At 36.2% G+C, this 27,827-nt stretch overlaps 2 protein-coding genes and 1 non-coding gene across 12 annotated transcripts in view; 2 read left to right on the forward strand and 1 right to left on the reverse strand.

The window, feature by feature from the left end:
- PRPF39 (pre-mRNA processing factor 39) overlaps positions 1-11,709 on the forward strand; it is a 38,232-nt gene extending 26,523 nt beyond the window's left edge. For all 8 annotated transcript variants that reach the window (XM_045069062.1, XM_004738709.3, XM_004738710.3 and 5 more), the window contains 9 exons: positions 2,869-3,034; positions 3,525-3,632; positions 4,749-4,913; positions 5,228-5,354; positions 5,728-5,996; positions 6,889-7,073; positions 10,288-10,362; positions 10,623-10,743; positions 10,975-11,709. In XM_045069062.1, coding sequence (XP_044924997.1) covers positions 2,869-3,034; positions 3,525-3,632; positions 4,749-4,913; positions 5,228-5,354; positions 5,728-5,996; positions 6,889-7,073; positions 10,288-10,362; positions 10,623-10,743; positions 10,975-11,031 — 1,273 coding nt within the window. In that variant the 3' untranslated portion in view covers positions 11,032-11,709. The remainder of the gene's footprint in view (positions 1-2,868; positions 3,035-3,524; positions 3,633-4,748; positions 4,914-5,227; positions 5,355-5,727; positions 5,997-6,888; positions 7,074-10,287; positions 10,363-10,622; positions 10,744-10,974) is intronic.
- Positions 6,084-6,169, forward strand: LOC123390588. The gene has a single exon (XR_006605135.1). It is a non-coding gene; the product is annotated as a small nucleolar RNA SNORD127 (small nucleolar RNA).
- A 578-nt stretch (positions 11,710-12,287) lies between the features above and the next one.
- FKBP3 (FKBP prolyl isomerase 3) lies at positions 12,288-27,537 on the reverse strand. 3 transcript variants are annotated; one of them, XM_004738715.3, is made up of 7 exons: positions 27,379-27,537; positions 24,559-24,660; positions 22,911-23,018; positions 16,705-16,840; positions 16,126-16,193; positions 13,879-13,976; positions 12,288-12,637 (listed from the first exon to the last, which is right to left on the reverse strand). In XM_004738715.3, exons 1-7 carry the CDS (start codon positions 27,484-27,486, stop codon positions 12,583-12,585), a joined length of 675 nt encoding a protein of 224 aa, XP_004738772.1. In that variant the 5' UTR covers positions 27,487-27,537; the 3' UTR covers positions 12,288-12,582. The 3 variants fall into 3 exon arrangements, with proteins under 3 accessions (XP_004738772.1, XP_004738773.1, XP_012911293.1); XM_004738716.3 differs by lacking the exon at positions 27,379-27,537 and adding an exon at positions 26,999-27,281; XM_013055839.2 differs by lacking the exon at positions 27,379-27,537 and adding an exon at positions 26,100-26,273.
- Positions 27,538-27,827: the final 290 nt, after the last annotated feature.

The following is a 27,827-nucleotide window of genomic DNA, read 5'->3' on the forward strand; positions in this document are numbered from 1 at the left end:
ATGAGTTTTTTTATTTACCTGAATATTAAGTCTTGTCTTTTTTTTTTCTTTTTTTAAGACTTTATCTATTTATCTGACTGTGAGTGAGTGCATAAGCAAGCGGAGCAGGAGCTCCAGAGGGAGAAGGAGAAGCAGGCTCCATGCTGAGCAGGGAGCCCTACATAGGGCTTGCTCCCAGGATTCTTGGATCAAGACCTGAGCTGATGGCAGCCCTTAACATTATCTGCGCCACCCTAGATGCCCCTAAATTTGTTCATTTTCTTACTATACTTTCTGAAAATTATCTCCTCATTTCTAAGTATTTTTTTTTTTTTTTTAATAAGGCAGTCTGTATTTTCTCTCTCCCAGTGGTGAAATGGATCAGGTTATCCTTCAGTATCCTTTGATTCTGCAAAATCTAGATTTGTTTCCCATGTTATATATATACATTAGTGAAAGCCTTAAAATCCATAAAAATTCAGGTGTGAATAGCCTAAATCAGTTTTAAGAAAACTGGGGAAAAGTCTATAAGATTAGAGCATAGGGTACATGTACAACTCTGTCTAATAATTAAAGAGGTCAGTCTGGTTTAGAATATGAAAGACTTTATCTGAGTAGATTGGATTTTAGCCTGAATGCAGGGTAAATGAACAGAAGTTATTTTGGTAGGAGGGAGATATGATCATGTTTAGTATTTTGTTCTAAATATTTACTTTTTAGAAATTGTTTTTAAAGATTTTATTTATTTGACAGAGTTCACAGGTAGGCAGAGAGGCAGGCAGAGAGAGAGGGAGAATCAGGGTCCTTGCTGAGCAGAGAGCCTGAAGTGGGGCTCCATCCCAGGACCCTGGGATCATGACCAAGCTGGAAACAGAGGCTTTAAACCCACTGAGCCACCCAGGCACCCCTCATGTTTACTTTTTAATAACATTTTTGAAAGCACCATTAGGGTTGAAATGGGAATAGTGAGACTAGAGTCTAGAAGCTGTCCATGTTTATCCAGATGAAAAATGAGCAGGATGTGAAGACATATTTAGAAGGTAGAATCAATAGGACCTGATACCCAGTGGAATGTAAGTGAAGTGAGGTTGAAGAGATTTAGAAACAGTGGTTGACAGTACCATTAATCAAAATTAGAAATGCTGAGGGTGTTGATTCTGGATAAAGATGACGCAATCATTTTAAGATATGTATAAATTTCCAAATTTAGATAGTGTAACTATTTTAGCTCTTCATGTTGGTGTTTTGATTTAATTTGCATATATTTGATTTAATTTGCATGTATATTGTGTGTATGTGTGTATATGTATATATATATATATGTATACACATACACATACATATATTAAAATTAGTGTGTGTGGAAAAATGAAATGACTTTTTTTTCCCAAAAACACTCGTAGCTTAAAATTAACCTATTTCTTTGGCAGAGTTTTGGCGATTGGATAGAGTAGGATTGAGAAGTTCAAATTTTTTGCTTATTATTTCTGTATTCTGTATTAATAAGATTGACCAGGAAGTAAATGAAAATAGATAACAAAATGCCAAATGGAATCCATGGCAATCCTAACATTTAGGGACTGATAGGAAGGAAGAATCCTCAAAGATCAAGGATCAGTTAGAGACTTGGAAGAAAACCAGGAAAGTGGTAACTCAGCCAAAGGCAAAGAAGCTACTAAAAGGAAAGCATGGTTAAAGGCCTTTAATAGTGAAGACATTTTTAGAGTATAGACTGTACTATGAAATAAGTGTCCACTTAATTTTGGTGACTTTTATTACGGCAATTTCATTGGATCATCTTGCATGGACACAAATTCAGGAGTAATTGGGAGGTGGGGAAGGAACTGCAAACATTTGTTGATCATTTTCAAATGATCATTTGTAGTTTAAATAGGGATTATATTTAATTTTAAAGTGATTTTGCATAAATAAGTCAATCTTGCAAAATAGTATTGTGCCATTTTACATGTGAGAAAGCCAAGACTTAAAGAAGGGAAAAACTGGGGCACCTGCTGGCTTGGTTTGTTAAGCGCCTGCCTTTCAGGTCATGAAAAGGGTCTTGGGATCAGGCCCCACATTAGGCTCCCTGCTCAAGCAGGGAGTCTACTTCTCCCTCTTCCTCTGCCCCTCCCCCACAGTTGTCCATGTCTGTGTGTGCTCATTCCTTCTCTCCCAAATAAATAAAATCTAAGAAAAGAAAAAACTTGCCCAAAGTCAAATAACTAATAGTGTACCGAATTAGGATTTGAATTTATGCCTGTCCATGCTTTCTCTATTATATTGCAAAGGCATGAAAGAAATGAACATGTCATCAAGTGGTCGGTTTTTATTATAAAAAAGGATAGAAAGGGTTTGGTGTTTCATATCAGACTTCTTTTTGAAAGAGTACTGTGTAGTAGGAATTGAATGTCGGATCTAAAATTACACTTTTGGGGCATCTACGTGGCTCAGTCATTAAGCGTCTGCCTTCAGCTCAGGTCATGATTCCAGGGTCCTGGGATCCAGTCTCACATTGGGCTCCCCGCTCTGAGGGAAGCCTGCTTCTCCGTCTCCCTCTCCCATCCCCCTACTTGTGTTCCCTCTCTCACCATGTCTGTCTGTCTGTCTTTCTCTCTGTCAAATAAATAAAATCTTTTAAAAAATAAAATTATACTTCTGGGGCGCCTGGGTGGCTCAGTGGTTTAAGCCGCTGCCTTCGGCTCAGGTCATGATCTCAGGGTGCTGGGATCGAGTTCCGCATTGCGCTCTCTGCTCAGCGGGGAGCCTGCTTCCCTCTGTCTCTCTCTGTCTGCCTCTCCATCTACTTGTGATTTCTCTCTGTCAAATAAATAAATAAATAAATAATTATACTTCTTATATAGAGCATTTATTTTTATTGGTTTCTTTTAGATTTAAAGAACATGTACAGAATAACTTGCCTAGAGATCTGTTAACTGGCGAACAGTTTATTCAGCTGCGGAGGGAATTAGCTTCTGTAAATGGACATAGTGGTGATGATGGTCCTCCTGGTGATGATCTGCCGTCGGGAATTGAAGACATTACCGATCCAGCAAAGGTAACCAGATGAGTAAAAAATCCTTCAATGCATGGGAAACTAGACTTTATATCCCTTGACTGTGTGTGTTGTGTGACTTGTATCTCGTATAAAATTTATTTCTAATTAAGGCAAATGGGAATTCTTTAGCTATAATGTGGTTTAAGTACAGATTTAAGGTGGAGAATCTTTTACTATGAGACACCTGGAAATAGCTTGGACGAGCTAATAGAATCTATTTTACTGAGACACCTGGAAATAGAAGGGACGTTTTGCCCATGCAGTAATCTACTGGTCCACCTTAAACACACACAAGAAAGTGGTTTATTAGGAAATTCTATTATAAATTTTAGTATTTTTAATTGTACTTTGCACATAATTGTTAACAGTTTAAAACCTACACTATTCTTTCATAAAGTAGGTGTGGATAGTATTTAAATGTAAACAATAATATTAAAAAATTCCAGTATGTAACTTGTGTGATTTAAATTTTTTTCTTTTTCTTCTCAAGCTGATTACAGAAATAGAAAACATGAGACATAGAATCATTGAAATTCATCAAGAAATGTTTAATTATAATGAGCATGAAGTTAGTAAAAGGTGGACATTTGAAGAAGGTGTAAGTGTTTTTGTTTTGTAATAGGCTTCAAAATATAAAGTTAGAAATAATGTATTTTCTTTTCAGTTTTGAGTAATGTCTCTACTCCTTTTTATTTTTGCCTATTTAGATACCATCAATTTCCCATGATCATTTTTATCATTTTCCTTTATCAATTTTAGAATCTTCAAGAATGAATTCAGATTTACTCAAGTTGGAAGATAACCATTTTTTGCACTTATTCAGTTTTTTTAAGTCATCTTAATTGCGTTCATACTTTTTGTACAACAGAATGTACCCATTTTAGATGGGTAGTAAAATGAGGGTTTCCCTCTAAAGATTCTAATTTATTTGTTTTTTTAAACAATTTTGAGATAAAATGCACTTACCATATATATAGTTCATCCATTTAAAGTGTATAATTCAGTAGTTTTTAGTGTATTCACAGATAGGTACCGCCATCACTGTGGTCCATTTTGGAATATTTTTATCACCTCACAAAGGAATCCTTTACCCTTTACCTTTAGCTGTCACCCTTCTACTCCCTCACCTGTCTGCTCCACCACTTATCCCCAGCCCTAAGGTACTACTAATCTACTTTCTGTTTCTGTAGATTTTCCTGTTCTGGCCTTTCATTTGAGGAATCATAGTATGTTGTTTTTTGTTGATTGGCTATGAGATTTGACTGTATATTCAGATGACAGTGCACCACAGCAATCAGGATATGGAACTAGTCTGTCATGCCAGAAAGTTCCTTTGGCCCCTTTTTCATTGAGTAACCTCCACCCCACTCCTAGCCCTAGGAAATTCCTGATCTGTTTTCTGTTTTATAGTTTGTGTTCAGTTTTAAAATACTCAATAAGGAAAAAAATTTACTGGACATGAAATTATGTAGTGTCATTACAATTACTAAATAAGTGGAAAATACATTCTATTTCTTCAATTTGTAAAACCTAAGAAATTTAATTTTAAAAGTTTTTATTGTGAAGTATGGTGATTAAAATATTTTGGTTCACCGTAATTACATACATAATTTAGATAATTCCTATTATTACTATAGTTATACATTTTCTGGTGTTGGTATTGGTTTACTTTCATTCCTATGTCATACTTTTTTTGGTCATACTTTTATTGCAGATTAAAAGACCTTATTTTCATGTGAAACCATTGGAAAAGGCACAACTAAAAAACTGGAAAGAATACTTAGAATTTGAAATTGAAAATGGGACTCATGAACGAGTTGTGGTTCTCTTTGAAAGATGTGTCATATCATGTGCCCTCTATGAGGAGTTTTGGATTAAGGTAAGAAAATTAGGTGCTCTGAAACTTGAACATATTATAAACATTGATCTAGTGACTAACCTTTTTTGTACTTCTGTTGAATGTTGTTCATATAACTATATCTGTTGCATTAGGAGATGGTCTGCTTGCAACCAGATTTGACTGCTGCATATGCCAACCTCGTTGCCTCTCTTCGTCCTTCCTTACAGAAACTAGTCTAGTGGTTCAATAAAGGTGCTGAATGGGTTTAAAAATAGAATTTTATCGTTCTGTCACATATTTAATGGCTTGTTCAACTGTAAATTATTCAGTATTTCCTCTGTTTCTGTATGTAGTATGCCAAGTACATGGAAAATCATAGCATTGAAGGAGTGAGGCATGTCTTCAGCAGAGCTTGCACTATTCATCTCCCAAAGAAACCCATGGTGCATATGCTTTGGGCAGCTTTTGAGGAACAGCAGGGTAAGAATGAGGAAATTTGGTTGGTATTTTTGGGATTTTAAGTTACTTCAGGAGAAAGTTCTAGGAATTGAGTCCTGAGGGATGGTGCGAAGCAGAGGTCATTAGATTTTTTTCTATAAAGGGCCAGATAGTAAATAGTTTAGGCTTTGCAAGCCATATGGTCTCTTTCTGACAACTCTGCTGTTATAGCTCAGATACATCTGTAGATAATAGATAAACAAATGAGCATGGCTTTTTCCAGTTTTAAATTAAAAAACAAAACAAAACAGGCAGAGGGCTGGATTTAGCCTGTGGACTATTATTTGCCATACCTTGCATAAAGGATATTTTAGAAGTTTAAACAGAAGCATAAACATTTAATTAACATTTCTAGGTAATATTAACGAAGCCAGGAATATCTTGAGAACATTTGAAGAATGTGTTCTAGGATTGGCAATGGTTCGTTTGAGAAGAGTAAGTTTAGAGCGACGGCATGGAAATATGGAAGAAGCTGAACATTTGCTTCAGGATGCCATTAAGAATGCCAGATCAAATAATGAATCATCGTTTTATGCTATCAAACTAGCTCGGCATCTTTTCAAAATACAAAAAAACCTTCCAAAATCAAGAAAGGTGCTTTTGGAAGCAATCGAAAGAGACAAAGTATGTATTTGTATTTTAGAATATCTTTCATAAAAAACAAAAACAAAAACAACCTAAAAACAATGCTTCTTGTTTGATTTCTCGTTTTGGCAACTATGATGAAAGATTTGGTCTGTATGTAATATATTTCGTTACTAAATGAAGACAACAGTCCCTCTAAACTGATGTTGCCATTCTTGAAAAATTTTTTGAATTATTAGGAATTAAAAGGTTGAGAAAATTAAAATAATTGGATTAAAAATGGTTGCAGACATTGTGACGCATTCTGTTTCTCTCATGTTTAGAAAATTTATAGCAGATTTACTGATTATTTTAAGTAGAGGAGGACCTGGAAGAATACCTTATAATCAAAAGCATGATAGTTGTCTATGTTTTATCTGCTATACCAGTGAGATTCTCCTTTTCCAAAGTATTTCACTCTTATCAGTTGATAAAAGGCAGTGTAATGATATTTCTAAGTTTTTAAGGATTTTCAGCTAATACTAGGTCTCTTTAAGACACAGGTCTGTAATTGCATTTCTCAGCTGCAGTTGAAGATGATTACAGTTGTAAAGATTTAAACTAATGGGAACTGTAGAAACTTATTTTTTAATGTTTTATTTTTTTATTTGTCATTGTAAGATCAAGCCACATTAAACCCAAGGTAATAGGGATTTTCACTTACTGGGATTTAATAGTTTTTGTAATTTGGGAGATAGTAGGGTGATGTCATTACTTCTCAGTGTGCTAATTAGTTTTTTGACGTATTTTGATGTATGCTCAAAACATTTAACATGTTAGATTTTAATATGATTTTCAGTATTTTTCAAATTTAGACATTAAGGCATTTTAAATATCTGTTCTAATCAAAATATCTTAGAATCATTATTAATTGATACTGCTTTTTATACAGGAGAATACAAAGTTATACCTCAATTTACTTGAAATGGAATATAGTGGTGACCTCAAACAAAATGAAGAAAATATCCTAAATTGTTTTGACAGAGCTATACATGGTTCATTACCTATTAAAATGAGAATTACATTTTCTCAGAGAAAAGTGGAATTTCTTGAAGATTTTGGTTCAGATGTTAATAAGTAAGATCTTAATTATATATTATCTATTTATTTGCATAGTCAATGAGCATTGATAATTTTGGGAGTTTGATGATTAGTACAAATTATTGCTAAATTTAAAATGTTTGCCTAGGTTACTTTTTCCTCATATATATGGAGGGTAAACTCAATTTTGCAAATGTGTATGTATTTAACAGGAGGATAGATGGTTTGTCTTTCCTTCAAAATTGTTTTCAAAATTTTAGCATGGTAATGCAATGAGTGAAGGCAGGAAACTGCAATCCCATCAAAAAGAAATGGGTCAGGGGTTGAACCCTAAAACACAGAAATAGAATATAGGCCACTAAAAGTGGATGGATTTAATCTGAAATAGGGACACCATTTTATCTCTGATTGGAGAAAATGGATATGGTTGCACAGATCATGCCTAATGGGCTCAATTTAATGCATTGTAAAAAGCTGAAAGTTGAGGGTGGTGGAAGGATTCACTCTAAGGCATTTGGGAAAAGGAGAAGTTTAGGATTTATATTTGCAAAATAGAAGAGTAGAAGTACTGGTAAGAGTGTTGCTGCTGTTCCATTCTTAACTGATTCTAGTGGGGAACTGTCCCACCTATTAGTAGGCATGTCCCTTTTTTCCTTAGAAAGAACCATTGATAAAATGAGGATTTATGTGTCTTTATATATGTATGTATATATTTTTGATGGTTGAGTAAAATTTTAGTTAACATAATAAACATTTTAAAATAAGTTAATTTTTAATACAATCGTATGTATGTGCTTGATACATTAAATGTGTTTTATGGATTATCTAATGTAAAATATGTAAGCCTAATGAGAAGGGTGTAGGTACTGTTTTTTTTTGTTGTTGTTGTTGTTCTTTTAATAGATGAAGAGAGGCTTAAAGAGATTAGTAGTATTTGCAAAGGTCAGTTCGCTATTATTTCATTGTGCAGCTGGGAATAGAACTTGCTTCAAAGTCTGTGCCTCTAACCACATGTGCTGTATATTTAGTGTCTTCTGTTTATTTTGTACTGAAGAAAGTGCACAAAAGAAATGGGATATTTAATTCCAGGTTTTAGTCTAGTGGATGGTATGATGATCAGAGAAAATATGTAAGTATCTGAGGTGGCACAAAACTGTTAAAGGCGGCTGTGATTTCTGTGGATGAGAATGGATTTGTCATCCTTCGCAGAGGAGATGGGGCTTCATTTAGGTACTCCTGGATTCTGATAAGGAAAGCATAAAATGGTCGAACAAAAGTTCATTTAAAAGTTACATACGCTTTATTGGAGGGCTTTTGTAGTAGAAATGTGATGTTGATTGTGCTGTGCATTGAACACTGGGCTGGGTTAGAGCGCATGCAATACCACAAATGACAGTAGGAAGCTGTTAGAGTTTTGACTGAGATTATGTGATACATTTGAATTCGGTGATAGTATGTGGGCAAATCTGAGGCTCGACATAAAGATACCAGTTAGGCCCTTGCAAATATAGTTATAGAGAGTCTGAATGTCAGGTCTAAGATTATTGTAGTTGAAATTTAAAAAGGGAATGGTTGAAAAATAAATGAGCTTAAAAATTAGAAACTTAGAAATTTAGGTAGCAGTTATAAGGTATTGGTAAGAAGTGATGTTTAATTTAAACAATATATGCTTAAGTCTTAGCTTAGTCACTTTACCATTTGTGTATTCCTCAGTTTCCAGATTTTCTCATGATTGAATCTCTGATCACCTAATCCACAGGTTGTTAAAAGTCTTAAAAGAACTTAGTCCATTTAAAGTGTTTGATGTTGAGTAAACCCTCAACCAGAGATTGCTGGTATTAACAATTTTAGAGTCTTTTGAACATTTTGGGATCAGAGTTACAGGTTATCATTAGATGTGTGTGTGTATGTATATGTGTGTGTATACACACACACATAATATTTCTGTATAAATGAGAAATACAGAAATATTATCTGTGTTCAGGTTTATGATTACTTAAAATAAGGCCATTTGTCTTTATAAAAATAAATTTCAGAAAATGGTAAAAGGTAAATAAAATCTTTAGGATTTTTACAGTTTGGCTTCAGGGGACACCGTTTTTGAAGTTCTGAGTTCCAGGTGAGATAATGCGCACATATCAATGTTAGAATTTTTTAGTTTATTAAAAATTATCTTCAGAAAAATTTGAGAGAGTGCACGTGCATGCAGGGGGCGGGGCAGAAGGAGAGGGAGAGAGAGTCTTAAGCAGACTCTGCATTGAGTGCAGAGCCCAGGACGGGCATGATCTCACAACCCAGAGATGACCTGAGTGAAACCAAGAGTTGGATGCTTACCGAACTGTGCCATGCAGGTACCTCCTAAAAAACTACCTTTTTAATCAGTGATAACAGATTGTAGTTCTGTATTAGTTTTTTTTTTTTTTAAAGATTTTATTTATATGAGAGTGCAGAGAGAGCGAGCAAGCACAAGCAGGGTGTTGGGAGAGGGCAGGAGAGAGAGAAGCTAGCTCCCTACTGAGCAGGGATCCTGATGCGGTCTTCGATCCCAGGACGCATGGGATAATGACCCAAGCCAAAGGCAGACTCTTTAACTGGCTGACCCATCCAGGCGCCCCTGTAGTTTTGTATTAGTTTTAGTTCAATTTATCACGTGGCCAATGTTTAAATATAATTTATCCTAACTGGTGTCAGGTATCTTAATAAGCAGTGTTAAATTAGATCTGAAAGTATGTAAATTACAGAATGGTCAGGACTCATTCTTTGCACTGACAAAAACACACCCTCAAAGTCACTGTCTTAGTTGTGTAGTAAATTTCTTAGGTGGGCTCTCTGTGTTAGAAATGATAATCAAAGTTAGCTCTTTACCAATATCTCATCACCTTCAGCCAACTGTAGTACAGAGAACAGGCATTTTTCTAATAGCTCAAGAATCCCAGGACTTACTAAACATCTTGATTTGGGCCATATTGGTCGGGGGATTACTGTAATTGGCCAGTCCTGAATCCCTGAAGCCCCATTTGAATCACATGGGCTGAGAAGCAAAGCTGAGAGTAATGGTTTCCCAAAAGAAATACATTGGTAAATGTAGTTGGGAAGTTTTGCTGATATTGGTTCAGTGAATATTCACTGCAACATATTTTTGTTTCCAAGTAGAAATAAGTCCAAAACTTAATAAATTTAACAGTTTGGTTTTTGTGTATTCCAGAGGTTTTTTTGTTTTTTGTTTTTTTTCCCCCCTCTTCCCTCTCAGGCTTCTGAATGCTTATGATGAACATCAAACACTCCTAAAAGAACAGGATTCTTTAAAAAGGAAAGCAGAAAATGGGTATGTAATGAAGGGATGCTTAAAAGAAGACATTTTATTGTGGAAATGCCTTTAAAGATAAATATTTTTACACGTTACCTCCATGTTGTGGTAGTTTAGATACTTTATATTCATAATTTTAAAAAATCATACAAAAGTGAGTGGTTAAAAACTCTACTAAAATAAATGTACGTAGGTACAAATGTACACATTCATCCATTTGTTTTAAAAGTACTTACCTGTGGGAATTTTCAAAATTTCTATTTTGTCCTTTTATTTAGATCAGAAGAACCAGAGGAAAAGAAAGTTCACACAGAAGATACAACTTCATCATCTACACAGATGATTGATGGTGATTTACAGGCAAATCAAGCTGCGTATAATTATAGTGCCTGGTATCAAGTGAGTTCACATAATTTAATCTTTTGTTCGTGGATGTTAGAAAAGCTTAGTTAGGATAGGTTTTTCTTTTTTTTAAACAACTTATACTCCAGACTGTATAATAAATTATTTTTGTGGTTAAGTCTTAGAATTGTTAGTAGTGAACACATGCCTTTTTTCTTAATTATATCTACTTTTATAAATGGCATCAGCCAGTTCTAGCATGCTAACATGTGTGCTTTTTCCTTTCAGTACAATTATCAGAATCCTTGGAATTATGGACAGTATTACCCTCCCCCTCCAACCTGATGAGAAAATATATCAGATGGAATGTGTGAAAAATACAAAAATTATTTTTTTTTAATGAGGGATGTAAACATAACATAAACTTGTTGTATTTGATAACTTGTCTTCCTGTTTCTGTGTAACATGATTTGTTTAGGAATAGGGGAAAATGTCACTTAGTAGTTTACCACAGATATTTCCTACCATTTATAAAATTTACTTTTTATTGGAGAACTATTTTTTTGATTTTTGCATTAAGTGGTCTAGAATTCTTTTGCAATGCATTCGCAACAGTTTTGTAGCCTTAAGGGGTAGGAAAAAAAAAAACTGACTGTAAATCATGTCAGTATAGTACAAGATTCTGAAAATATGTAAGGGCTGGTTATTAAGGATTTACCTCTGTAAAAAAAAAATGGATTTTTAACCTTTGATGACAAGGTTTTGTCTGTTTCAGTTATCCTTGTGAATTTGGATTTAACTGCCAGAAAAGATACACTATTAAATACTATGTCTTGGGATAGAGATTATAAATGAAAAATGGAATGTTTGCATCCCTTTTAAAAAATGAAAATCATATCAAAAGTATGTTGTTTCAGGAGACTTTGTATTTAGAATATTCATGTAAAACTTGTGAGCAAGCTTTCATTTTGATCAAACTGATCATCTTCATTTTTGTAATAAAACTGAAGACTTCTCAACAAATTGTTATGAATTTATTGGGGGGGGGGCTGGATCACCTAACAATATTGACTTTATTTTCATTATTAGTGATTTATTGTTTTTGAAGTATACTTTTCTTGAATTTAGTTGTTCTCTTCTTGCCAGAATTAGACCATTTAGCTGTTTTTGTTTTCTCAATTTCTGTGCTTGTCTTCTCACTATACAGGACTACTTCTTTTAAAATTTTAAGAGGAGGGGCATCTGGGTGGCTCAGTTGGGCATCCGACTCTTGGTTTCCACTTAAGTTGTGATCTCAGCGTTGGGAAATTGAACCCGGTGTCAGGTGGCTCCAAGCTCAGTGGGGAGTTAACTCCAGATTCTCTTCCTCTTCTCTGCTCCTTGCTCCCCCCCCACCCCCAGCTCATGCACATGCACTCTTTCTAAAATAAATAAATAAAATCTTTAAAAAGTCATAAAAGCTCTTTAGAAGAAGAGAAAAGATTTTAAGAGGAGTGTCCCTGGCAAAGCTGTCTAGATAATTTTACTGTAACTCCTTGTTCTGATTAAGCCTTAGCTGTCGTTAAGCACATCAGAACATTTATATATTAACACCAAACACATGCAAGACACTGAATATGTTTTTATTGAGCCTTTTAGTTTACAACAGGTAAAGGAAAGTCATTTCTCCTTAACCAGTATTTTACATAGCTGTAGTAAAATATTTCAAACTTTAGGGAATTATAATGGATTACGTATATTAAAAGTTGGGGATTGGATAAACAATATCTGAGCTCTTGAATTTTCCAGTCGACTCTTCCCTTACAATAGTAACCAGCTCTAATTAGTTACATAAGTTTCTTCAAGGCAATGTTTTATTGTTGCTGATGTCATTATATCTGAAGCATTGCTGCAATTTCAGTCAATATCCACTAATTCTACTTCAAAAATGAGTTTTGCATTTGGTGGAATTCTGTTGAAGAAGTCAAGGTAAATTTGATAAAAATTACTTCTTCCTTCATTCCCAATAACCTCAGTCTAAAATTAGAATTATATATAATGGATATTGGATATTAATCCCAAAGAGAAGAGCTTTATGACTGATTGAGGTGCTAGTACATACTAGCTTAGTGGTTGCTAAAAATATCTTTGTGAATGGTGATTATAACCTATCAGTATAGACCAACTAGATAGGTTGAGCTTGGACTTGGATATTCCTTTCCTGGATGCTTCATCAGTACTCCCAATTTAGCCACCACCTAATGAAGACTGCTACTCTGTGCTTACCAAAAAAAAAAAAAAAAAAAAAAAAAAAAAAATCTAGTTGGGTGTATAAGTTATATTAAATCGAAGTTCATATAGCTAATGCATGATATTTGCTATGAATTTTAAGATGCTGAATTCAGAGAAGTGTGATTTTTATTTGATTGGTTTTGAGATGCTTCACATGAGAGGGGGAGCTGTAGTTGGGCCATCTAGTTTTGATAGGTTTAGAAGAGGATTATTATATTCCCAAATAATCTTAACTGATAAAATTGGGAGAGGCCTTCCAAATTTTTCAAAAGTTACTTTAACTGATCCAACTCGTCCAATGGGAATGGAACAAACAACATAAAAAACTACCTTCTCAGTTATTGGATTGTTCTGGTTGGTCAGGAGGCATGGCTTTTGAATTTTCACAAACCAGGCCTATCAGAAATTATCATTAGTAGTAATCACAGAGGCTTACACATTGTTGGACCCATGGTCTCAACTTCACAACTGGTAATCCTCAATATGTGTTCCATTTCTAAGCTCTGAGTACCCATTAACTGCCTGAAATTATACTGTACCATAAAATTACCATGAGCCATACTTCTATCCTATAACTTGCTTCATTTGTTTGTACTGGACATCTTAACTCCTTGAAGTAAATCCTTCATACAGTAACAACTGCCTTTCAAAGATGAAAGTTTACCTCTAAAAATAGAAAACTTGAGTTCAAGAGGAAAAAAAGGTAAGAATCTATTCTAGCTCAAGTTTGCACACTTTTTCTCAATGAAAAATATTAACTCCCGTCCATATTGAAGGTGCTGATACAGAAGCATCTAGATATCAGGAATACTAGTCTGGACATGATTCCTATTCTCCAAGTTAACCTACACAATATCTTTTATTCATTCAGGTGGTCTTTCTTCGTGTTTTTTTCTTTATTCACAAAGGAAAAAAGGATACTTGGCATCAGGCTGTCCTTTCTTTCCATAAGCCCATTCTGGTTCAATCTCTAGTCGAGCCTTTTCTCCTTTACTCATAGTTAAGAGTGCTTCATCCCACTAAAGGCAAGAACATGAAATAAAAACTAATGACAATTGAAAAAAAAATTCATGAAAAACTAGAAGGCTGAATATACCAAAAAGCATTGTTACTGGATTTTACTATATTGTAAGGCTGTTGCCTTCACCCTTGGGTGAATCTTTGTCTTTTATTTCCTCAATGGAAAAAAAAAAAGAGAGAGAATGTTAAACAATTTTTTAGTGCAATATATGCTTCAAATGTTACAGGGTGAACTTGTTAAACAATTTTTTAGTACAATATATGCTTCAAATGTTACAGGGTGAACTTTTTAAAATGTTAACTATCTTAAGTTATGGAAACCAGTTTATTTTTTTATTTTTTTTTTTTAAAGATTTTATTTATTTATTTGACAGAGATCACGAGTAGGCAGAGAGGCAGGCAGAGAGAGAGAGAGGAGGAAGCAGGCTCCTGCTGAGCAGACAGCCTGATGCGGGACTCGATCCCAGGACCCTGAGATCATGACCTGAGCCGAAGGCAGCGGCTTAACCCACTGAGCCACCCAGGCGCCCACCAGTTTATTAATAATATAAAAAACTCGATACACTTGATATATCCCAGGGCAAACTTCTGACTTTATATTAGAGGAATAAGCTAAAAACAGAATCGTCTTAAGATCATTAGATTATGGGGGCGCCTGGGTGGCTCAGTGGGTTAAGCCGCTGCCTTCAGCTCAGGTCATGATCTCAGGGTCCTGGGATCGAGCCCCGCATAGGGCTCTGCTCAGCAGGGAGCCTGCTCTCTCTCTCTCTCTGCCTGCCTCTCTGTCTACTTGTGATCTCTCTCTGTCAAATAAATAAATAAAATCTTAAAAAAAAAAATCACTAGATTATGGAGTCCGATGGCACATACAAGATAAACTACATGTTACAGCACTGACCTTCCATAGAAGGTAAAACTATTCAAAGAAATGATACAGGTTTCTGTGTTGCCACTCCCATCTGTCCAAATTTGGAAAATAAATACATATATACATAAGTTTTAAGTAAACTGTACTCCTAACATGGGGCTTGAACTCACAAAGCCCCAGATAATTCACATACTTTACCGACTGAGACAACCATATGCCCTGGATCTTAAAGGAAGTTACGAAAAACAGTTAAATCTACAAAATGCAAAGGTAGATATGACAGATACTCTGATAAAACTCAAGGGATAGAGATCTGTTATATGATGGAAATTAATACAGTTCACTAGAAATATACAAGCAAATTAGTCATGGAAGCAACTGATTAACTTGGTATAAAGTTATTATCAATTTGGTATAATCAAGTAGCAGTTAGGATTATTTTCAACTAAACCTTTAGTTTTAAGATGTTTTATAATCTGGGGCTCTGAATGATTGAGCTGTTTTTACGGACTTACCCACAATAAAAAGAATAACATGGAGGGTTCTCAGTGCATTTAGCAGGCATTTCAGTTACAATGTTTGATGATGTGAATAAAGACATTTTAATAATAAATGGGCCCTGGAATAACAACTTGATTCAGTGAAGCCAGTAATGAGCCCTGATCTATTACCTCCTTTCGTACACTGCATTGGTCAGTACAACTCAATCACACCTTCCCCTTTTCTCAAAGTTTCCTTCTATTATCTCTCCATGTAAGTAAGGGTAGCCAAAAAAAGAATGCTTATATTTGAAAGATTTTCCTGTGTTTGAATTCCGGTTGTGAGAGGTGAAAAGGCCCAGAACAAACTTTTGCTTCTATATTAAGTACTTCATTGAAACAGGTATTTTACCTTTTACCTTTCTCTTTGATGTGAAAGTGGTGCAACAACCTATGTAACATTTTACAAGAGTCTTAAAGATAAATTTAGAAAGCCAAACTTTCTGATGAAGAATTTATGATGAAAAAGTAAAAGGGGCAGGCATGAAGAAAATAATACTTGAGTCTCATTATATTATGCATTGTAGTTATGCTCCTTTAATTGTTCAGCAATCTTGAGGAAGACTGTAGCGTCCATAACTGAGACCCAGAAAACTTGGGCCAGATCAGTTAGTAGTGACAGCACCTGATTTGTCAGGACTCCAAAAAGACTGTTCATCATATCCCCAATCCTAATTATGGCACCATACCACATGCAGCATGTGCCAAAATATCTAATGATTCATTGCCATTTTTACTTACTCCTCTGATAACTTTGCCTATTCCAACCTTAAAACTCAAAGGCTTGGCATTTTTCTTCTTCTTTGAACCTGTAAAACAAAATTTTCTTATTTTGCACGATGAAATTAAGTTCCAATGGAAAAACATAATGATTTAAGTCTTTAATTTTAGAACTTAACATTATGCATTTGAAAAGAAATAAAGATTCAGAAATAAAGATTCAGAAAGCTAATGCACCAAGAAAATTCTGTATGTAAAAATAGTTATGGTCTAAAAGGAGGGAGAGAGTAAGGACCTATATTTACTCTACTAAAACAGCACACTGTTCTACCTTTTACATTAAATACGAAAGCTTCAACTTTGGGATATTAACCAAGTTTAGACTAAGCTTATTTTTTGCTTCCCAATGATCAAGAAGTATTTATCCACCCGGCCAATAAATAGTGAACTGAAGACCTCTGAGTCCAAGTAAATCACAGGTGCAAAAGACTTCTGGAAAAAAGTGACAGCCAAGAGAAAGGTACAGCCAACTGTTCATGTACCACACACATATTTTGCAATGCCTTAAAGCTAAAAAGGTAAGATTACATTTAGACTTACTCGTTTGAATATTAGTATCAAAAACAGTCCCATCCTGTAGTGTTCCTGTATACCAGCAGTGAACAACATCACCCTTTTTGGGAAAGTTGGTTTTATCTCCTTTTTTAAGAACAGATTTTATATATTTTGGTGGACCCTAAAAACAAACAAAACAACACAAACAGTAACTCATATCCTTCTTTTAGAAGGATGACAAAGAGAATTCATTTTTTTTTTTTTTTGGACAAATAGAATTCTTATATAGCCAATTATGACCCAAGTCTGGTCACAAAGTTTCACAGATGTGGTTAACAAACTATTTACCTCTGATTCACCTCTGAGTTAAACAAAAACAAAAACAAAAAAACCTCACTATCTAATTCCAAGTCTGTGGCAATATTAGTAAACAGCCTATCTATAATTTCAAGTAACTTCCAGCTACCTTGGAAACCAATGTTCTTTTGACAAAATTCTATTATTCAACAAACCATAAAATAAATCCCATTATTTTCCAAGGTTAGAAATATCATTACTATCTAATTCCTATAAAACTGTAAGACATTAAATAAAGCCCTGTGACTTACTTTAAAAAATCTGAGTTGTTTAGCACCAATAATTGACATTACTAAATATTTTTACTATATCCAATTAGAAGGAATACAATAATATTCCATTTGTTTCTGAACTTTAAGTTCATACAATAAACAGAATCATCTATAGAAATTATCATAAGGGACATATTTCCTAGAACAAAACAGGATTATCAGAAGCTTTTAAAGAAAGCTAAAGGTGGGGCGCCTAGGTGGCTCATTCATTGAGCATCTGCCTTCAGCTCAGGTCATGATCCCAGGGTCCTGAGACAGGACTGGATCAGGCTCCTTGATCAGCAGGGAGTCTGCTTCTTCCTTTCCCTCTGGCTGTCATCCCCCTGGCTTGTGCTCTCTCTGATCAAATTAGTAACTAAAATCTTTAAAAGAATAAAAGATGCTCATCATCACTTTATCAGGGGAATGCAAATCAAAACTACAGAGATAATACCTCACACCTGTCAAAATGGTTAAAATCAGTAACACAATAAACAACAGGTGTTGGTGGGGCTGTGGAGAAAGGGGAACCCTCTCACACTGTTGGCAGGAATGTAAACTGGTGCAGCCACTGTGGAAAAAGTTAAAAATAGCAATTGCACTTCTGAGTACTAACCAAAAGAAGAACACTAATTCAAAGGGATATATGATCCCCTATGTTTATAGCAGCATTAGTTACAAAAACCAAGATAAGAAGCAGCCCAAGTGTCCACTGATTGATGAATGAATTATATATACATACAATGGAGTATTATTCAGCCATAAAAAGAATGAAATCTTGTCTTTGCAATGGCAGGGATGGAGCCAGAGTATTATGCTAAGTGAAATAAGTCAGAGAAAGACAAATATCATATAATTTCACTTATGTGGAATTTAATAAAATAAGCAAAGGGAAAAAAAGTGAGAGAGAGAAACCAAGAAACAGACTTTTTTTTTTTTTAAAGATTTTATTTATTTATTTGACAGAGAGAGAGATCACAAGTAGGCAGAGAGGCAGGCAAAGAGAGAGGAGGAAGCAGGCTCCCTGCTGAGCAGAGAGCCTGATGCGGGGCTCGATCCCAGAACCCTGAGATCATGACCTGAGCTGAAGGCAGACGCTTAACCCACTGAGCCACCCAGGCGCCCCCCAAGAAACAGACTCTTAACTACAGAGACCAAACTGATGTTCCCAGAGGGGAGGTCAGTGGTGGGGGGGTATGGGTTAAACAGGTGATGGGGATTAAGAAGTCCACTTGTGATGAGCACCAGGTGATGTGTGGAAGTGCGGAATTATTATAGTATACACCTGAGATGAATGTAACACTGTATGTTAACTAACGAATTAAAATAAAACCTTTAAAAAAAATTAAAGTATGTATATAGAATTTTACACTACAAAACATTTAATAATGGGAAAAGAAAATAAAAGACATTAAACATCTAGTATTTGCCAGCTACATAACACATACCATCCCACTTACTCTTAATCCTCTGAAGGTGTCACCTACTTGCATTTTTGCAGATGAAGGAACTGAGGTTCAGGGAATTTGCAACAGAGCTGATGAGTAGTAGAGAATGAATATGGATATGGGCTTGTCTGAATCCAAAGCCCCTATTCTTCCACTATGCCTGAATACCTCAAATAATAGTACTGATGATAGGGGCACCTGGATGGCTCAGTGGGTTAAGGCTCTGCCTTCGGCTCAGGTCATGATCTCAGGGTCCTAGGATTGAGCCCCGCATGGGGCTTTCTGCTCAGCGGGGAGCCTGCTTCCCCCTCTCTCTCTGCCTGCCTCTCTGCCTACCTATGATCTCTGTCAAATAAATAAATAAAATCTTAAAAAAAAAAAGTAGTACTGATGATAGTTAACTTCTAGTGATATCAGTTAAAATAGCAACTACCGAGTACCCTCTATGTGCTGGGCACTATCCAAATGCTTTACACAAATTAACTCTTAATTGTTACTACCTTATGCCTTAGGTACATTATTCCTATTTTACAAAAAAGGAAATATAGAAATAGAGTGGTTAAGCAACTTGCTTACGCACCTACAGCTTCTAAGTGGCTGAGTAGGACTGGAAACCAGGCAGCTAGCATGTAAAGTCCCATGCTCTTAACCACTTTACCCAAGCACATATGGAATGACAAGTATTACACAAATCATTTTGTTTTTCTTGCGTCAATACATTTAAACTCACAGCGACCTGACAGTCTTTTTTCCATCTTTTTTACCAGAAAGTAATGCCTGGATAGAGTATATAGTCCAATTTAATTTAGAGTCTAAGAATTAGCACTTTCAACTAAAGCTAGGCTGACTCCCTAAATCAAGTCACATCTACAGCACGAGTACATGTATTATTATAAAAGCAACCATTAACTTCCTTGCTGACACTCCCATTCCAAGGTTGTTTTAATGAAAAATGTTACTATAAATGGTGAGGTATCTACTAGTAGCAGTATAAACTGGTGCCATCTCTTTGGAATGCAATTAAAAAGATCACAAGTGTAATCAATAATAATAATAATAATAATAATAATTCTATTATATTTATACAAAATATTATATTATATTTATACAAAAATATGCTCAAGAAGTAATCTGAAGCTTAGGAAAAAAAATCTTTGTGCACTTATTCAATGCACCATTATCCACAGTGGCAAAATAACCACATGTTTATGGTAATCTAATACTCAATTTTTTATAATGTGGAAAAATTCTTATAAAGTGAAAAATCAATAGTAGTATCTAACAATAGTAATATCTCAACTATTTAAATCAATATGCACTTAGAAAATATTCAAAGACAACATTCTGAAATGTTAAGCATGTTCATTTCTAGGTGTTGGAATACTTATTCTCTATACTTTTCTATTACTTTCTCTTTTTTTTTTTTTAAAGATTTTATTTATTTATTTGACAGAGAAAGATCACAAGTAGGCAGAGAGGTAGGCAGAGAAATGCAGGGCTTGATCCCAGGGCCCTGAGATCATGACCTGAGCTGAAGGCCGAGGCTTAACCCACTGAGCCACCTAAGTGCCCCACTTTTCTATTTGAAAAACATCACATGTTATTTTTATATCAGAAAAATATTTTAAAAATATAGCTGACTTACAAAATCTGGTAAAACAAAATGAGAATGACTACATAATTTTTTTATGAAAAAATACTAGACCTTCTTAAGACTTTTGTTGTCCCAAGATGCTTGGGCACGTTGTGTTATCTACATTAAATCTAGGTCATAGAATACTTCAAAAAAATTTAAACTGGTGATTACTCAGTCTTGGTGAAGGTGCCAGTCTGCCTAAGGATAGCCTCCATTTCAGTGTTTCACAAAGTATCTTTTAGAGATCACTTATTCCTTAGCATTGTTAACACTGTTAGAGAAGAAAAGAGGTTTACCATAATTAAGTTTGGAAATCACTACATTGAAGAAAGTTAAATATGCCTTTATTCTGCATGCCTTCTCAGAACTGTCACCAGCTAACATGCACTGTGAATCTTCAAGGAGACAGAAGGTATAGGTTTTGATGATGCCAGAAAACAAACTGGAATTCCTGGGACCTATATAACACACTTTCACAGTAGTAATTTGATCTGATTTTGGGTTTCACTGCAAGAACTTGCTTACTGCTTAGTTCATGGTGAGAAGTCAGATCACTCCCAAAGGTACACCTGAATTATGTGCTTGAATGGACCTGGCTTTTAGGTAATTTCCTGGTTTTACAACAATTTCTTACTTCAGAGTGATGAAAAGAAGAACTGCATTCTTGAGACTGTATCTGAACTAGGTACTTGCAGACAGAGAAAAAGGAACTTTGAGAGTAATCATTACAATTTGAGTTAACTGGATCATATCACAGCCTCTAAAAATGAGAGTATGTTAACATAATTATCCCTATTATTATTCAATAAATATTTGAACATGTTCCATGTGTTAGAAACTGGAGATACATTTGGAGGGTGGTAGACTTGGTCCTGACCCTCATTCTAACAGAGAATATAGTCATGTGTGTAACTGCATGGGTTATGAGAACTAAAGAGGAAGCACAAGTCTAAGATGGGAATGACACAGTGACCTAACCCACTGTAGGTTTAAGCTGGGAGAGGTTTCTTTGAGGTAGGTGATTAGGGAAAGGCTTATAAAGAGAAGGGCATTTTTATAGTAGGGTAGAGCATGAAAACAGTATAGTCTGCAGGGGAGAAGTGAAGGAGGCAATGTGGTGTAAGATGAGGCTGGAAATACACGTAGCATACATTATGAAACTTTTTTTTTTAATCTTCAGGTCACTGAACAGCCAATTAAGAGATTTAAAGAGAAGTTAACAGAATCAGATTTGTATTTTATTTTTAAAATATTTATTTATTTAGAGAAAGAGAAAGCACGTGGGCGAAGTAGGGGAAGAGTGAGAGTCTTAAGTAAACTCTGCACTGAGCGTGGAGCCCAGTACGGGGCTCAATCTCACAATCCTGAGCGCATAACCTGAGCTGACACCAAGAGTTGGAAGCTTAGCTGACTGTGCCACCCAGGTGCCCCTGAGAAAAGAGGTCTTTAAAAAAAGTAATGTAATTTAGGATCCTCTTAAGATCTCTCTAGATTGTCTCCAGCTCTTATACCCTATTTGTAGCTCTCTTTTTCTTAACCTCTTCATGATATACAATCTGTTGCCTAATTCCTCCTTTACTGTAATTTTCTGGAGGCTAAACTATTTTACCAACTGTTTTTGCAATCCTTTTCAGTAATTATTATACCTTTTTTTAACCTTAGTAGCTGCTCAATATTTGTCCAATACATATAACATTTATCAAATATTAGATGTGATAAACCTCAAAATTGCTTTTTTGTGTGTACATATCCACCAACATTAATTTGCGCTTTTCAACCAACAAGAAAATATCATGTGAATTAACTAGCTTCAGTCATATAAACTATAATTCTATACTTGAACTTGCACTCTTTCTACAAATATCCAAATGCCATACCTTCATCATTAGGTGGCATCTCTTTTTAAGACCTAAAAAACATTATTATTACTAGATTATTATCACTGATACTAAGGCCGCTAGAATGAGTAAGCTTAGTTAGCAAGTATTATCAGAAGTGGCAAGATTATAGTCAATTCAGCTCTATTGCATCTGTTCTAACTGCTGTCCTTGGCTCTACTGGGGCTGTCCATCTGCAGAAATGGTTTCATCTAGTTCTTCAAACCCTTGTACCAAAATGTAAAACCTATGTTGCGAAAGATGAGGCAGATGACTCCACACCCTGTAGCCAAGCCTGGACTATTTCTATTGCCAAAGATACCATGTACATTAGAAAAAGCTAAAAATAATCACAGTGAAGTATCTTTTACTCAGTCCAACTTTAATAAATATGAACCAGAACCTTTAATGGCTTTGGAACTTCAGAAGTTCTGGTCAGACATAGAGGAACTATAAAATACAAAGCTAGAGGTATTTTACAGGAAAGGCTTAATAACTGTAAAGCTTTGGTTCTTACACATTTTATTCTGGTTCAGTATACCTATGGGAGATAACACACTCCAAATCAGTGTTTGGCTTACTGAAAGTAGCCATACTCCTTCACCCCTTATGAGAAAGCAGGGCTGTAAACAAATACTTTTCTCAAATTCACAAGAGAAATAAAATAATATTATATACAAACCTCATCCAGAGTCTCTTCAGACTTGGTTTCTTTGGGTTTATCTTCATTAAGCTTCACATTTTTCACCTGTTCAGACACTTTACTTATACTTTCCGTACCCTTGAAACGCTGTAAGGAAAATGTTCTACTGTTTACCATATTCAGAACAGGCTAAAAGCTAGAAGGGACATCTAGATTTTCAACTTTCAATTTAATTAATATGTACATCATGAATATAGGCCATATAACTCATGTACATCATGAATATAGGCCATATAACTCAAATACAAATAAATGGAAACTACCTAAGAACAAAGGAAAAATCTTATGTTAAACATTTTAATCAACAAATTAGAAACCCCAAAGCATCTCATAACATAAATGCTGAAAAGGAGATTTTCAGATAGGACAATTCAGGGGTGACTGGGTGATTCAGTCAGTTGGGCCTCTGACTCTTGGTTTCAGCTTGGGTCATGATCTTGGGGTCATGGGATCAAGCCCCGTGTTGGACTCTGTGCTCATGGGGAGTCTGCTTGGGATTCTCTCCTTCTTCCTCTGCCCCACCTCTCTCCTGTCTTGCTCTTGTACTCTGTATTGCTTTAAAATGAATAAATAAATCTTTAAAAGGGGAAAAAAAAGGATGTAGAAAGGCCAACTCGGACTCAGATATGAATACAATTCACACAGTTCCTGGGTTTTCTGGGTGGCTCAGTTGGTTGGGCCCCATGGTGGGGGTCCATGCTCAGCAGGGAGACAGGTTCTCCCTCTCCCTCTGCCCCTCTCCTCCCTGCTTGTGTTCTCTCTAATAAATAAATCAATCTTAAAAAAATTCACACAATTTCTTAATAAAGACCCCTTGCAGGGTGCCTGGGTGGCTCAGTGGGTTAAGCCCCTCCCTTTGGTTCAGGTCAGGGTCCTGGGATCAAACCCTGCATTGGGTCTCTGCTCGGCAGGGCGCCTGCATCCCCCCCCACCGCCCCACTGCCTGCCTCTCTGCCTACTTGTGATTTCTGTCAAATAAATAATAAAATCTTAAAAAAAAAAAAAAAGACTCCTTGCTGTGGAAGATGGTCATTTCATAGTGAAAAGGTATTAGAGAATTTCTTAAAATTTGTTTTTCTAGAGGGTTAGCCTAAATCTAACTAAGATTTTAAATTCATTAATGAAATGGAACTTTGGATTTTTGACTTTTCAGTACCCTTATTTGTTGTCTTAATTTAAGCTACAGGGAATTATTATTATTATTATTGAAAGATTTATTTATTTATTTTGAGAGAGTACAAGCATGGGGATGTGCAAGCGTGGAAAAGGGCAGAGGAAAAGACTCTCAAGCAGACTATCCAATGAACAGGGAGCCTAGTGCAGGGCTTAATCTCAGGACCTTGAGACAGAGATCTGAGTCAAAATCGAGAGTCAGATGCTCAAATGACTGAGCCATCTAGGCATCCTGGGAATTATTTTTTAAAAATTTCGTTCCTTTCAAAATATCACAATATCCTGCCATCCTGCAGATTAACGTTGCTAGATTTGGCAGCTAGTCCATTTGTGATTACAGTTAGGAAAAATGCCAGGTGGAAAAACTTAAAATATATTCTGCAAATAAATTTAAAACTTCTTTTTGCAAATAAAATATCTAAGTATTATGGTAATGAAATGAAACAATACTCACCTTACTTTCAAAAAGATGGTTGTAGGCTGTAACCAAATGGTCCTTGTTAGCTGTCTTGGCCACATTTTTAATGTTTCCTAATAACTTATGTTCTGCAAGAAACTATAAAGAAAAAAAGCTGGTTAGTCAAAATAATCTCCCTCATGTAATAAGGGTCTAAAATTCAGAAAAATGACCTTTTATGTTAGTAATTATATCTTTAATAAAACTACTTATGATGGAAAAAATGAAATAAATATATTTTATACCCTAACAAAAAAGATTTAAGGAAGATTAAAAAATACAGTGTATTAATAAAAATTATTGACAAGACTGTAACTGTAATACTATGTAGTGGTCACACTGTTGCATACTAACGCTTTTCTCATTATAAAACTTGCAGAACATTTACACAGCAAACACATTTTGGTAACTGGATGATGCTGCTACTGGCAGGATGTTACTTGGCTATGGTCCTAGGAATCTCCAACCATCTTGGGCATACCTATCTTGACAAAGCTGTAACTCATTCTTGACTGGGAAGCACTGTTACACAATGCTGGATATATGGTGGTTAAGTGTGTAGGCTGAGGAGTCAGACCACCTGTATTAAAATCCTAGCTATCTGATCTTAAGACAAAGGACTAAGCTTTCCTAAAGACTCCGTTTCGGTATCATAATGGAAGATTAATAACAACATCTATGTCAGAGGGTTGTTCTAAGGATAAATGCAATAGTCCATTTAATACATTTAAACATACAGTTTGTTGCCTGGTGAGAACTCAAAAAATATTAGCTATCAGGACTAATAACAATGTACTTAATAAACCAAAGTAACAGAATTCCACTTTTCTAAAGTTGGCAAACTTAAACTACCTTGATAAATGGACATGAAAATACTAACTTCATCTCAAAATCAAGCAATGTGGGGATTTTAATAATGTCTTTGTTTTCCTTATTTTATTCCGCTTCCTTTTCTGCCTTTTGGTCCTTGATTCCTCATTTTTGTTATTTTCTCAACGTTGTCCTCTGGCATATTCTGTCCTTTGATAAAAAGAACTTTTCTAACACTATCAGTGCTGTATTCTTTTCTCCTCTGCTTTTCCTCTCCCCCAATTAGAGAAATATTCTAGATGATAAAGACTGATGGGGAAAGGTTATTTTGATTAAATGGAAGTATCAGTTGCTTTTAGCACTCAAGTCATTTCTTTTGCAAGATCCCCAAAATATCCAAAATGCAAACATCTCCTTAATATCTTATGATCAATAAGATAGTGACTGTCAAATACAGGCTTAAGTATGTGAATGAATACTGGAGAATATGCACTTAAGATATGCACTTAATCTATCAAAAAATATTTTGATAACTCAAGTCTCTTGAAATTGTCCCGATAGGCCTGTCTTACATTTGATTGTACAGTGTTCTCTAAGAATCTGATGACTGTAGGACTGAGGCATTAAATGTTAACAAATGATAATACCTAGTTTATTCTATTGTTCCCATTGAAAATATGAATTGACTTGAGAAAATAACTCCATTAAAATGGTATAAAATGGAATACCTGAGGCATGGTCTTTCTTTTACCCTGTATCACCAAACACTGAGCATAGCTCTTGCTATAGATGTTAAGTATTTGCTGAGGTCAGGATACTTATTCTAGATGTATGGAACTGGTTGCTAGATAATAACTTTATTTCCTTTTCAAGACACCTCAAAATCGGTGACCTTGGTTAAGGGACTGCCTTCAGCTGGGGTCATGATCCCAAGATCCTAGGATGAGAGCCCCACATCCCACTCCCTGCTCTGCAGGGGAGCCTCCTTCTCCCTCTCCGTCTGCTGCTTACTCTGCTTGTGCTCTCTCTCAAATAAACACAATCTTAAAAAAAAAAAAAAAAAAAACCCTCAAAATGAAAATAAACATCATTACAGAAGAACCCAGAAAGAAATTTTCTAATGCAAGTTTAGAACTTAAATGAAAAACTGTAGAGAAACCATACAGACTGCTGTTTCTATTTCCCATAAACGGGGAATGCAGAGTGCACGAACTGTGCAGTGGTTCGGCAATTTAAGAGAGGTATGAATGATCTTAATTTCCGAAGGGAAAAAAAGTCTGACCAAAAAAACCCAAAAACCACCAAACCAAAGAAACCCCCCGAAACACTTGTGACCAGAGTTGGGTGGTTAAGATGGAGACTAGACTGAAAAATGCAGGGCGTACAAGGATAAAGAATGCCAAATACATCTTAGTTTCTAACAATGGGAGATACTGCACACTAAATGCGCATCTAACTACCCTCAGTATAAAGGTGAAAAGGTCATGTAAAGAGTCGATATTTTAAAAAAGTTAAACCGCAATCTAAGGATTTTTTAAAAATTACACGCAGTAGTGTTCAGTATTTAGTAACTGATGAGAAAAACCAAAACGCACATACCGTTCTCAAAAGTCTTCACAATCCTTACCATTTCTCTAATGGCCTACTCTCCACCGCAGGGGTCTCACCCAGGTCCCTAGAGCTCGGGCACCCGTCCCCACCCCCAGTATCTCCTGAGCTCTTCTTCATGGCTTCCACCCTCACTCAAGGACCCCAATGAGGTTTTAATTATGCGATTTCTTCCTGCCTGCCCCAAGAAATAAAACCGATATCCCCTCCCAAATGGGGCAGCCCGGAAGGGCGGGAGCTTGGCTACCCCGCGCACGCGAGGCCTCTCCGGCCTTCCAGGCCACCGGCCGCGGGAGGACGAGGGCGGGGGCACGGAGGAATACGGAATGTACGGGCATCTCCGGGGGGGTGAGGCGTCCCTCAGCCGCACCAGCCCGGCCGCCCCGCCGCCTCTGGTACCGAATCTGAACCGTGGTCCTGTAGAAACTTGATAATGTCCTTCTTCGGTAGCTGCTCGCTGCGCAGCTGCTCCACGGTCCAGGCCCGCTGTGGCACGGCCGCCGCCATCTTCCCCCGCTGCCTCTGCTTTACTGAGCCAGCCCGCCTAGGTTCAGCATCGCCCCGCCCCCGGGGCGTGGCGTGACCCTCGCGTGGAGCTCGAGGAGGCGGGGTCAGGGTGCGACGTGGCGGGATTGGTGCGCGTCCTTGAGTGACGTCAAGGCTGTCTATAGAAGGCCTCGGTTGAGTCCGGGTGTGATCCAGGTGATGCGGTCGTTGCGACGGACTGTGCTGGTTACCTGAAGCTGTCGTCTGCCCTTAATTGGAACCCCGTCGAGCAACGTGTGTTGGTAGTGGTATTTACCAGCCATTACCTACACTTGTGTACCCGACGGGCTGCTCTACCTTTA

This window comes from Mustela putorius, unplaced genomic scaffold (genome assembly GCF_011764305.1).
Source record: "Mustela putorius furo isolate JIRA1106 unplaced genomic scaffold, ASM1176430v1.1 tig00000129_pilon_pilon_pilon, whole genome shotgun sequence".
NCBI lineage: Eukaryota > Metazoa > Chordata > Mammalia > Carnivora > Mustelidae > Mustela > Mustela putorius.